Here is a 12,055-nt window from a genome sequence, read left to right as displayed (position 1 = left end):
TTTATAAGTAGAATAAGTCAATTCACCCAATAAACTAACTTTTTTAGTGAATGTGTAAATATCTTAACTCAAGCCCCAATACATAATTATAATTAAGAATTAATCAAAATATCCTGGATCAGTCTTAAATATATGGGGAAAAAAATTTTTAACTTTCGCTAATACATGAAATATAATATTAAAGCTCTTTCTCACATGAGTGATAAAGAATAATTTAACATCCTACTAATGGATGGTCAGAAAAAAGAACGTTCATGCTATAGTTGCTTAATGCATATTGCCATAGCCTTAAAAAAGAAGTTTCTTTAGTTGCACTTCTTGCGACAGACCATTTCAATGAAAATTGATAGTTATTTTATGAGATGGACCTACGGGTCCAACCTCACGAATGCTATCCTCTATCTTCATGAAAGTTACACTCTGCCAAGTGGCAGTGTCAACTCTGATGGCTAGCTAGCTCATTGTGGGTCATTCATGGATTTGTGGTGGATCCACAAGTATCATGGGAGTTAAAACGTTAAATCTTGATACTTAATTTCTATTTGTTAATAAGCAGCTTCTCAATGATTGAATGATTAATTAGTATCAATTAAAATTGTAGATTATGCAATTGGACAAGAGCCCATCAAAAGCTGACTCCAACATGACTGCAGCCCATAATGATTTACCCCTAATGGGTACTTACACAAATAGCCATAGTTGCCTATTTTCCCAATTCTTTTCAAGCATTTGCTATGACTTTTCTCTAATGCAACTTTTTTCTTTTCAACCTTGGTTTTTTGCTTCTCACATTCTAAGTTTAATGTTTTGCGTTTTATACTACCAGAGGTGACATACTAAGAATTTTCTTTTTCATACCAGGATTGTATCTGACAATTAATGCATGATTTAAATAAAAAATAAAAAGAGAGAGATCAGCAAATGAGTTTATAAATAGTAATATTTATTTGTGATGATTTACTTTGAGCTCAAATAAAAGTTAGGTATGTTCTGATCACCTGACTTCAAGCCACCAATTATGTTGCAAAGAATTGGCTATTAGACACTCGTAAATCTATAATAATAATAATAATAAAGTCGTTATCCGAAATCATAAGCTCTTTCTGTTTATGTCGTATGATATGAAACACTAGAAGCTCATTTGTTTATGAGAATGTAAAGGTGAAAGTAAATGTTAAAGTTACCATTTTGTATATCTTGACTCTAATTGGAGGTGGAAAAAATTACAATTGGTGACTTCAATTCAATGTCAATAACTTCAAAAGAAGGGCATTCCTAGAATTTCCCCAAAAGAAGGGCATAGCTTTTTAGCATGTGATCGCTGGGGTTGGAGAGCGTGAGAAGATGAAAATAGAATTAGGATTAAATCGGCAAAGCCGAGATGAGTACCAAGCCGGCCTATTAGCTCAGTTGGTTAGAGCGTCGTGCTAATAACGCGAAGGTCGCAGGTTCGAGACCTGCATGGGCCACTTTTTGGCTTTTTTTAAGAAACATTATCCCTCTTCCTTCCGTCTTAAGTACAGCCACCCTAACAGGTCCATCTCATCAGACATGAGCCCAAGAATTTAGCTATTTGGGGCTTTGCTCGAACTTGGCTATTCCCATTTTATTCGGCCCACTTGTGACATTCGAAAGTAGGGATGAGCAAAACTATAACACTGTATCCTTTTTCTTGTTTTTTAAAACCTTCGGGGATCCTACTGTTACCAACCAAATCCATTTGTTTGAAACAGAAAAACCTGCCTGTCCAGTACATTTTTTTAGAATGTTTGATATATGGATTTGGATTTAATGTTGAGTTAAATTTTACGATTGATTTTTTATAAAGATATGATTGATAGCTATTAGATAAGAGTAATGATACAGCCACAAACTCTTGTACAAACTTATTTTGTACAAACTGATGTGGCATGATAAGATTGGTTGAATTAAATATCACTTAGCCCACATGATTTGTTTTTATTAATTTATATTTTCATTCAACTAATGAATTAATGCCACGTCAGTTTGTACAAAATAAGTTTGTACAGGAGTTTGTGTCTGTATCATTACTCATTAGATAAAGGTATAAAAGTAAACAAATCTTATTCATAACATTATTAGAGATACACACTTAACAAAAGACTATAAAAGGTTGAACACAGTTATCTCAGCACTAGATTTAAATTCTTGAGATACATGTTTTATATGTTACTTTCGAATATGATATTAAATTTATTACCTTCTAAATTTATTGTGTAGGTAGATTACAATTACAAATTCAGCACAAAATATGAGTTAAAACATACCCTTTAAACATATTTCAATATTTTCACAATATAAAACGTTTTACCTTGAATTGAAAGTTGACGAAGAAGAACATTGAACGTTTTCACGCACCACAGCTTGGTTTTGTTCTTCCAATACATGTGTTGGAGCTTAATTAGCAGCTGCTAACTTGGGTTAAAATGGGGGGTAAATGTTGTTGTGGTTATCCAATTTAATTTGGAGATACATACCTGGTTTTCGATTGATCAAAGAAAGTTTTTATTTTTATTTTCATTTGTCAATCTATTTTAAAGCCAAGATTCAGCAGTTGTTAATGATGTTGTGATCTTCATTAATTTAGTATGTGTATGTGTGCGTAATTGCGTATATATATAATCATCGCTGTGAGAGGGACAAGGGTACGTATAATTCACTCGTTCAATCAACATTTTCACTCAATCATTCCCATTTAAAAATTGATCAATCATGAATCATGAGAATGAAAAAATGATGTTGATACAATAATGATAATGATAATGTTAATGATATTGATAATGATAGTAAAACCGTAAAACCGAAAAGCCACACAATAACATTACTCTGATGGAAATTTAAAGATAAATAATAGTAATTAGCAATGAAGGTACCAAGGAATACATTAATCTCATACTTATACGTCACATTTATTTATGGAAGGGTTATGTATCCAAACTACATAATCCAAACCCACACAATGCTACAACACTAGTACTTGATATACAGTAAAAGAAAAGAAAATCCCTCAAAATTCAAACACAAGTACAATAATATAACACTATCGTTGATGCAACAGAGAAAAATGAACGATTATTGGAAAGCACTCACCATGCGTGTAGACTGGCTATCAATCACCAATATTATAATGAAAATATGGCTAAAACCATAGAAGCCCCAAACAAGAACACCACATGCTGCATGCCCATGAGACTCACTGCAGCAGAGGCATTCAATTTGTTATGATCATCATCATCAGTACTATCATCTCCGTCCGCGACAGCAGTAGAATTCTGCTTTATCGGTTTCAAGGGTGCCGGTGCCGGTGCCATTGCCGGAGGCTTAGCCCCAAAAATGCTCCAAGGAAGCAGCACCTTATCCACTTGGTACACAGCAAGCTGCCCATCGGAGTAAACAATACTAGATACACTAGTGTTAGTAATGCCAGTTGAAATGTTCACTGAATTGCCAGATGAGGTCACATTAAGCGGATACTCATATCTGCTGTTAGTTCCAGCGTTTGTTCTTAAAGGGTTCCTCAAAGTTTGGAATCGTGTTGGCGGGATATATGAAGAGAGCACGTGAAACTGAATCAACAACTCCTTTTGCGGGTCGCTGAGGGTGTTGAGGGTGCCTGAGCTGAGGCCAGAGAATGCGTTATCAGTAGGTGCAAAGACGGTCACGCCGCTGTTTGTGTCATTCAGCTGGCGCTCGATTTGGTCACGGACTGTTGTGGCTTTCAGCAATCGGATAAAAAAAGAAAAGTGGCCGACTTTTTCGAGGATTTTGGTGAAGTTGGTGGGGCCAGAAGAAGCTGGTCCTGCAGCGCCAGGGAGAACTAGAGGCGTGGGAGGGCTGGGAAGAGCTGGAGATGAAATTGGCCCTGCTGGTTGAGCTGGAGCTGCTGCCGGCTGAGCTAGGGTTTTGGAACACTGGAGCAGAAAGAGTAGGATGAGTGATAGAAAGGAGATCAAAGCTTGCTTCATCATCATTTTTGCTTTGTTTAATGCAACAACAAATATGTAATTTTTACAAGAGTTTGATGAAGTTGGGGAGGAATGAAGGGGTTTATATACTATGATGGGAAGAGGGTGAGTTTAGGTGAAGTGTGAAGTTTTAGATAGCAATGCATGCAGAAACATCAGTTTTTAGCAACTCTATCTTTGTTAGATAGGATGTGATAAGGTGAAGTGAATCAATGGAGAGAGTGATGTATATGAAAGTGTTGCAGCAACTAGTTTGCTTGAAAAGGCAGGAAATACAGAAGATTTAATAAAGTGCTGTTTGTGTCCATAGAGATGGACATAATAGCTTTAATATCGTTTTACCTGCAAATATATTTTGGCTAAAAATGTTTTTGAGTTGTTTATTAAACTTACACCTACAGGAATTGCCGAGTTTTCTGTTCTCTTGCAAGAGAAGTTCATAAAGATGGATGGAGATTTGTGAATTTGGGGTCAATTATTTTGTTCCAACTGTTTGAATATTAGCCTCCGTTCTCATGAAAATTATCTTACTTAAAAATTTAAAAGAGTTAAGATGAAGAGAAAATCCTCATTTTAAAGCCATATAAAAATGGACAACAGTAAGAAAAAAAATATTAATTACGTGTATCAAAATTAGTATAACCCATCCGTAATAATATAGCAAATATAGTAAAATGACATTTTTCAGGTTATGTTTCAACAACAGTGATACATATTTTCAATGTGCAAAAGAATTTTTGGCCAGCCACAGTGTCAGTAATAAGCTACGATATCACCTGCCCATGCTTATTTGATTTTCACTAATTTAAGCCGTTGATTTTGACGGTTAAGGTTGATTGTTTAGAGGATCATATTACAATGCCTTATCTGATCATCTCCTAGTAATAACCATCAATTTTTTTTAATAAAAAAATAATACAAAAAAGGGAAAAAAAAATAAAAAGATGTTACTTTAATATTTAAAAGTTCTTAAAATTGAGAGCAAACAGCGGGAGAACATAAGAGAAATGGGAAGAGATATAGAAACTATAAATCAAAAGTGAAAACATAATACATTTAGAAAGAGAGAAGAAGTAATTTGGATTTACATAATTTTATTTGGTAGGTATAAAAGATTTGAGAAATTATTTTTGTTACTGTTTTTGTTTATGCAACAGGATCATTTTAGGCATATGAGTGTGTGTGTATGGATAAGAAGCAAACTGTACTCCATCTCATCTCAAATTAGACATATCCTTCGAAATTGAACCTTCATTTCTTGCTTCCATAATAAGAAGCTACTATGAATTCGGCTATGGTTTTGGCGACCTGATTAATTAAACTTGAACTCATATCATTATATGTTTCGATTTGAATTAAGCTCGGAGCGTCATTGCACGTTGATGTATGGTGGAAAGCTGGAAATCTAAGCGTGTTTTACGTTCGTATCTGATGAATTTTATTTTATTAGAATAAAACAAATTCCAACATAAGAGCAAAGATAAATCCGAAAATTCGTGCAGAATTGTGTGTCGAATTTTTCACGGTGGATCGAGGCAGGTCATGTCAAAGAGAAAAGGCAATACCAAGAAATCTCATTCATCATTACATTTATTGATGGGAAAGTTATGATCAGTCCAAACTGTCATAACCCCACACCTTGAAATCTTGTACAATGTTACATCACTAACACTTAATACATTAAAAAAAAAAAAAAAAACAAACACAAACAAAGTACAAGATTATGCAAATGGCAATAGAAACAGAGAAAAAGAAAAAAAAAATACACAATTATTGGAGAGCACTCACCATATTGACAGATTAAAGATCACCAACATTCAAAGCAGTAACTCAGCAAAATCACAAAGAAAACATTGCTGCAACCAAAGCAGCCGCAAAGAAGACCACATGTTGCATGGCCACGAGACTCACAGCACCAGAGACGTTCACTTTATGATCATCATCAGAACTGTCATCATCAACCGTAGCTGCAGCAGAATCCTGCTTGCCAGGTTTCACCGGGGATGGAGCCGGTGCTGGGGGCTTAGCACCAAAGAGGTTCCAAGGAAGCAGCACCTTGTTCACTTGATAAATAGCAAGCTGCCCATCGGTGTAAACAGTACCAGACAAGCTAGCGTTGGTAATGCCAGTGGAAATGTTCACTGAATTGGGATAAGATGTCACATTAAGAGGGAACGCGTATTTGCTGCTATCTCCAGCGTTTGTTCTCAGCGGGTTACTCACAGTTTGGAACTGTGATAGCGGGATATATGTAGAGAGCACATGAAACTGCATTAAAGATTCTTTTTCGCCATCGTTTAGGGAGTTGAGAGTGCCGGAACTGAGGCTGGAAAACGCGTCGTCAGCTGGTGCAAAGATGGTCACGCCATTGCTTGTGTCATTGAGCTGCTTCTCTATTTGATCAGCGACTGAGGTGGACTTAAGCAGCCGAATAAGGAGTGAAAAATGGCCTGCTTTTTCGAAGATTTTGGTGACGTTGGTGGGGCCCGATGGCGCCGGACCTGCAGCTGGACCCGGCAGGACTAGAGGTGCCGGAGGACTAGGCGGAGATGGCGCAGCAATGGGGCCTGCGGGTTGAGCTGGAGCTGCTGCTGGCTGAGCTACTAGGGTGTTGGTGCAATGGAGGAGAAAGAGAAGGACAAGTGAAAAAGAGAGGAAAGTTTGCTTCGTCATCATCATTTTTGTAGTATTTGAAAGTTGTAGCAAGGCTTTGTTTGTTAGAAAAGAATGCAAAATGCTTAAAGCTAGAACGAAGAGATTAATGTACTTTGCTGCACAATGTGTTTGATGAATTTGGAGAGGGGCGAGGGGCGTTTATATTATGAAGGGAAGATAGTGAATTTAGGTGAAGTGTGGAGTTTTAGTTAGCATAAACCTCAGTTGTTAGCAACTCTTATCTATGTTGGATAGGTGATAATAAGGTGAAATGAATCAATGGAGAGTGTGATGTATATGACAGCGTTGCAGCAACTAGTTTGCTTGAGAATACAGGAAACACACAACAAGGATTTAATGAGGTTATGTTTTGAGTAAGGACATTAATTGTGTTGCTCATGGGACTTACTGGAAAAAACATGATACAATTTCTTTGGTTGTACACTCATATCATGAAAGATTGATGGAGATTTGTTGGGGGGGCCACTGGGCCCAACTTCATGATTTTTATCCTTTATCTTCATGAAAATTACCTTCTTTCACCATCAACGGTGATGATGGCTCATTATGTGTCCATCATTGGATTGGCATGTCCCACATGAGCATGGAAATGGATCGTTCATCCTGATTTTTCACTCTTCACCTTGATGCCGTTGTCATATCTCACCTTGATTCCACTGTCATGTCTAAGTGGATACTCCGCCGAATCCAAGAGTCATAACGCGTGTGCGCAGGTGTTTTCTACTAATTGAACTCACTCATTTTGTAAGAGCACCCATTGGGCCAACTGTTCCTGGTCGAAATGTTTAGCTAGACTGTTGACAGCCCCTCAATCCTCTTAAATCGCTATTTTATCATATCAATTAATCAGTTTCAGTTACAAAAATTGGGCTGAACCAATCTTAACTGTTGGGGCTGGCCCTTTTTCTGTAGGAAGAATGGGGATGGCAGATGGCTAATACCAATTAAGCACAAGTTAGTTTTAACCAACCTGATTTGTGCATCTCTTAACATCCCAATAAAAATTTCCAATTTGCTCATTCCTTGTACGTGCTCTTGCTCTCGCTGCAATTTCTCCCATACTTCTGTTCATTCACTTCGCATGGCCCTCCGACACTGCCTTTATCTAACTCTTTACTCGAGCAATTTAAGTTAATATCCCACCCGCATTCACTGCATTCTCACCATTAGTATTTTGAGGGTTAAACAGGCATTAGTACAATGGAGAGGCAAGTTGGTGCTGAAGAAAGTAAACTGTGCAGGAAGCTGGGAGTTTTCATGAGGAAATGCGTGTTTAGGATACTATCCGTGGGTGTTATTCCAAATCATATTGCATTCATATTGGACGGGAACCGAAGATTCGCCAAGAAGCACAATCTGGCAGGAGAGGGGGCTGGTCACAGGGCTGGATTTTTGACCCTCATGTCCCTGTTGAAGTACTGCGTCGAATTGAGTGTGAAGTATGTCTCTATCTACGCCTTCAGTATAGATAATTTCAAACGAACGCAAAACGAGATTCGATATTTGATGGATCTAATGTTGGAAAAGATGGAGTTGCTGCTTCGGGAAGATGGTTTTCTTAGTAAATATGGTGTCAGAGTATGTTTCATAGGCAACTTAGGACTAGTGAGTGAGCCTATTAGGGTTGCAGCTGAAAAAGTGATGAGAGCTACTTCCAAAAACACCAGGATCGTGATTCTAATCTGCCTGGCATATAGTTCCACTGAGGAGATCGTCCATACTGTTGAAGAAACCTGCCTCGTTACAAAGAAAACCCAGCCCCAAGCATTTAAGCCACGTAATCCTCAAAATGATGTTACTGAAGATGCTGATGAGCATAAAAATAAGGAGAAAAATACTATTAAGCTTGTAGATCTTGAGAAGCATATGTACATGGGTGTATATCCAGATCCTGACATCCTCATCCGAACTTCTGGCGAGAACCGCCTGAGCAATTTCCTTCTTTGGCAGAGCAGCAACTGCATGTTGTATGCCCCAGAAGCACTGTGGCCAGAAATTGGTTTGCGGCACTTGATCTGGGCTATCTTGAACTTTCAACGACACCACGCCTATTTGGAAAAGAAGAAGAAGCAGCTCTAGTATCCTTTGCCCCCTAGAACCATATACTATCTGAACAACATCGTGTGATTTCTGCTCCTAGGTTCACATCATGGTGAGTTTTGGTGGAAGCTCAAACAGATAAGCATCTGCAAATGCTGTCCTTTATGTTTGCGTGGTCGGTTAGATTCTTAATGGGATAATATGCTACCACAAACCCCATGAAAGGTGACTTTTCAAAATAAAACCATATTGGAATGTATTTACTATTTAGTGCAACTCTGGCCATACCTATCCAAGTATGTGATTGAAATTCCAAACTTCAAGGACAAAAGAAAATAAAAATAAAAATAAAAAGAAGTAAAAGTTTCTGGTGTTAAATTGAAGTAATCTCACCTATCCATTCTGAGCAAAAATTTACATTTCTTTGACTATGCCAATGGTGAAAACACAAAAAATTAATGGACAAACGCATCAATACTTGGGGTGCACTATGAAGAGATAGATTTTGTAGGACAAAGATACAAACTTCAGTCATAAAATTTTAACATCAATCTTACTAGAGCATACTCCATATGTTGACAATGACAGTTATGCAAGCTGGCGATTTACCATCCCAACAGTTCTAATGAGGCAACCATTGGACTGTCCTCTCCATTACAGTGTCTCAAAGGTTCTATCCTTCCCCTCCCTCAGCTAATTCTCTCTGGGCCAATGCATCCTCAGCTTTTATTTTCTCAGGAACATAATCTAGACGCAGAGAAGACGGTAATCGGTCAGATAATTCTTCTTGTTCACTGAGATATATGTAGATTAGAGAAATAAATTACCTGAAAGAAAGTCATATTTGCTCTGTTCAGAAACAACTGCTGCTGAAACAAATAGAACGAAGCATCTTAATACAACCTCAACTGAATGCAATATCTCAAATTCTGCATTAAATTAAATGTGTGTGTGCCTGTGTGAATCATATCTGACATTGGTATCAGATCAAGTATCCGTCAACTAAGAAACTAACATTTTCTTTCTAGCAGGTTGCAGTCCACACAGATGGTCAATCTAAACTAAAATATAGTAACTGTTATATATTAACTCAGAGGTCAAGTATGAATACGAAATCAAGAAAACTACTAGTTACAACATGGTCAACTGGGACAAAGACCAAAAGGGAGAAACCAAAAAGAAAAAGTCACACTTTAAAGATCAAGATACCAAACTTCTCAGTTATCAATAATGGCATCACATAATTCACTGCGACAATTTACATAACAATATAATTATTCAAACACATCAAATTAATCACTATACTAGAGTAAAACAACAATCAAATGTGAAATGTAGTAGGCCATGCATTTCCATTAAATAAAGGGGAAAAGAGAGAGAGAGAGAGAGAGAGAGAGAGCAAGAGATTACCTAAATGCTTGTAAGCAAGCGATTTCTTACGATCCTTAGCACAACATTCATATGCATCTTCACAAAATTGTTCAAGAAACTTATCCTGCAGCCAACCAGAACCAATCACACAATGCACATACATAAGTCTCAATTTTCAGATTTAAGCATTATAAACTTTCTAAAATTTTCACAATCCCAAAATATAAAGTTTCAAAAAGGAACCCTAACAAGCAGAGAAGGGAAGAGAAAAAGAAGGGTACCGTGGCTTTGTTAACAAGAAAAACAGCCTCCCCAGTAATACCAATATCAGAACTTTGAGTCTTGAAAATTCTTTTAATCCTACCCATGGGAAAATTACACACTTTGGAAACCTCATCATCATCATCGCGCTCTATTTTCTTTCCATTTTTATTGGGTTTCTTCTTCTTTTCATTCGTCGCTTCTTGTTCTTGGCTTCTGCCTTCTTGTTCGGTTTCCGAGTCTTGCTGTGAATCATTAATGCTTGACGAAGCTGGTGTTACTACAACCTCGTCCTTGGACTCGCTAACGGTGCCGTTTTGAATCGCCGTCTTCTTGTTGCTCTTCTTTGGTTTCTTTGGACTTGGTTTTGCCTTCTTCCTCGTTTCTGCGTTTTCGAGTTTGGCTTTTTCTTCTTTCCTTTTCTTCGAAGAAGCCATTGGCTGCTTGTTATTCAGAATCAGCAGTTACAGACTCTTGTTGTGTCGAGCTTTTCTCCGAATTGTCCATTTAAGAGCGAAGCTATCGGTGCCCCCCCCATTTGTCCTTAAAACCCCAATTGAAATAAGATTACATTAAAGATAAATAACGATTAAATACATTTAATAATTTTTTTTTCATAATTATTATTTTTTCTATCTGTGGCTTTCATTTCATCTAACCAAAATTAATTACAAAAATTTGCAATAGTTAATTATTTTTTTCTATTTATTACCATACCTAAAATTACTTTTAAATTATAACTAAAAATATGCATAATTTAACTTAATGATTGACAGGTAACAATCTATCACCCATAAAAAAAAAAAAAAAAAATTCATTTATGGTTTAGGGCAACAATAAGATTGCGAAAAAGGAAAAAAGTTTTTTAAAACAAGAATTTTTTAAAAATTAAAATAAAATAAACTGAAAAGAGAGTTTTGTGAGGAGAATAGAGGGGTGCCAACAATCCTAACTCTTTTTCTTTTCTCGTCTCCGAGCCATGAAGGCGTGAATCGATATTGGGCTTGATCTAAGTACAGTAACCCTTCTTTCTAATATTTGTAAGAACTGTTGAGCCCTGTTTGTCAGAGGATTGTAATTAGGATCAATCAGATAATTGGACAAGGTCATTAACAAAACTACATAAAAAAAAAGATCGCGACATAGTTATATAGGCAAGAGATCCAGAGCGATCTTCATCGTAAAAAATAAAATATCTTAGCCAGAAATCTTAATTGTTGACATTCGTTTTTTTGAAAGGATACAAGTATGAACATTAAATTTCGGTAGCTGTGGAGAAAGAAAATTGGGAATCGAAATAAAGGTGATGACCCCATGGCCCCTTCAATTCAACTCTTGTGCAATCCCAGAGGTTACATCTCACCATCACAGCCATTATTCTTAAATCTGAATTATAACTGTACGCCAATAACATGTGAAATTGGTAATATATATATATATATATTGCCCATCAAAATTAGTAATAGACCACTCCATGTAACATTTACTTTCGTTATCTATTTTCTTTCTTATTTGTAGCATTTGTCCACTTATATAAATCTTGTTGTCGTTCCGGGGATGAACCTAAGTGGGTCACTTAGGAAATGGCATTTAAGTGGCATTCAACGGTTAACAAATCTCAACTTTCTTCATAGAAACATAAATGCATATGGTATTCAAAATCTGAATCGGTTGTTATTAATTATTATGTATATAGATAGTAGTGGTCACTGTTGGGAAAG

At 36.7% G+C, this 12,055-nt stretch overlaps 4 protein-coding genes and 1 non-coding gene across 7 annotated transcripts; 2 read left to right on the top strand and 3 right to left on the bottom strand.

Moving 5' to 3' along the window:
- Positions 1–1,395: 1,395 nt before the first annotated feature.
- On the top strand, positions 1,396–1,469 carry TRNAI-AAU (transfer RNA isoleucine (anticodon AAU)). Its single transcript has one exon. It is a non-coding gene; the product is annotated as a tRNA-Ile (tRNA).
- A 1,420-nt stretch (positions 1,470–2,889) lies between these two features.
- On the bottom strand, positions 2,890–4,014 carry LOC102610943 (fasciclin-like arabinogalactan protein 12). The gene has a single exon (XM_006488064.4). It carries the CDS (start codon positions 3,990–3,992, stop codon positions 3,144–3,146), a length of 849 nt encoding a protein of 282 aa, XP_006488127.1. The 5' UTR covers positions 3,993–4,014; the 3' UTR covers positions 2,890–3,143.
- Positions 4,015–5,540: 1,526 nt separating this feature from the next.
- LOC102610633 (fasciclin-like arabinogalactan protein 12) lies at positions 5,541–7,674 on the bottom strand. Its single transcript, XM_006488063.4, has one exon. It carries the CDS (start codon positions 6,663–6,665, stop codon positions 5,826–5,828), a length of 840 nt encoding a protein of 279 aa, XP_006488126.1. The 5' UTR covers positions 6,666–7,674; the 3' UTR covers positions 5,541–5,825.
- Positions 7,675–7,862: 188 nt separating this feature from the next.
- LOC102610116 (dehydrodolichyl diphosphate synthase 6-like) lies at positions 7,863–8,972 on the top strand. The gene has a single exon (XM_006488061.4). The coding sequence runs from the start codon at positions 7,863–7,865 to the stop codon at positions 8,739–8,741; it is 879 nt and encodes a 292-aa protein (XP_006488124.1). The 3' UTR covers positions 8,742–8,972.
- Positions 8,973–9,050: 78 nt separating this feature from the next.
- Positions 9,051–10,895, bottom strand: LOC102609428 (DNA polymerase II subunit B3-1). 3 transcript variants are annotated; one of them, XM_006488059.3, is made up of 4 exons: positions 10,355–10,894; positions 10,113–10,197; positions 9,530–9,568; positions 9,051–9,449 (listed from the first exon to the last, which is right to left on the bottom strand). In XM_006488059.3, the coding sequence occupies exons 1-4, from the start codon at positions 10,769–10,771 to the stop codon at positions 9,376–9,378; spliced, it is 615 nt and encodes a 204-aa protein (XP_006488122.1). In that variant the 5' UTR covers positions 10,772–10,894; the 3' UTR covers positions 9,051–9,375. The 3 variants fall into 3 exon arrangements, with proteins under 3 accessions (XP_006488122.1, XP_006488121.1, XP_052288852.1); XM_006488058.4 differs by having other exon boundaries at positions 9,530–9,571; positions 10,355–10,893; XM_052432892.1 differs by lacking the exon at positions 9,530–9,568 and having other exon boundaries at positions 9,051–9,529; positions 10,355–10,895.
- Between the last annotated feature and the right edge of the window lie 1,160 nt (positions 10,896–12,055).

The sequence above is a fragment of the Citrus sinensis genome, chromosome 8 (assembly GCF_022201045.2).
Source record: "Citrus sinensis cultivar Valencia sweet orange chromosome 8, DVS_A1.0, whole genome shotgun sequence".
Taxonomy (NCBI): domain Eukaryota; kingdom Viridiplantae; phylum Streptophyta; class Magnoliopsida; order Sapindales; family Rutaceae; genus Citrus; species Citrus sinensis.
This window is presented reverse-complemented; position numbering and strand designations above follow the sequence as displayed.

Excerpts from the sequence above, each read along its gene's own strand:
- LOC102610943 (XM_006488064.4), bottom strand. The coding sequence starts at position 3,992 with ATGATGATGAAGCAAGCTTTGATCTCCTTTCTATCACTCATCCTACTC.
- LOC102610633 (XM_006488063.4), bottom strand. The coding sequence starts at position 6,665 with ATGATGATGACGAAGCAAACTTTCCTCTCTTTTTCACTTGTCCTTCTC.
- LOC102610116 (XM_006488061.4), top strand. The coding sequence starts at position 7,863 with ATGGAGAGGCAAGTTGGTGCTGAAGAAAGTAAACTGTGCAGGAAGCTG.
- LOC102609428 (XM_006488058.4), bottom strand. The coding sequence starts at position 10,771 with ATGGCTTCTTCGAAGAAAAGGAAAGAAGAAAAAGCCAAACTCGAAAAC. Across the intron at positions 10,198-10,354 it reads TTCTTGTTAACAAAGCCACG|GATAAGTTTCTTGAACAATT; the intron begins GTACCCTTCTTT and ends GGTTGGCTGCAG. Across the intron at positions 9,450-9,529 it reads CAAATATGACTTTCTTTCAG|ATTATGTTCCTGAGAAAATA; the intron begins GTAATTTATTTC and ends CTCTGCGTCTAG.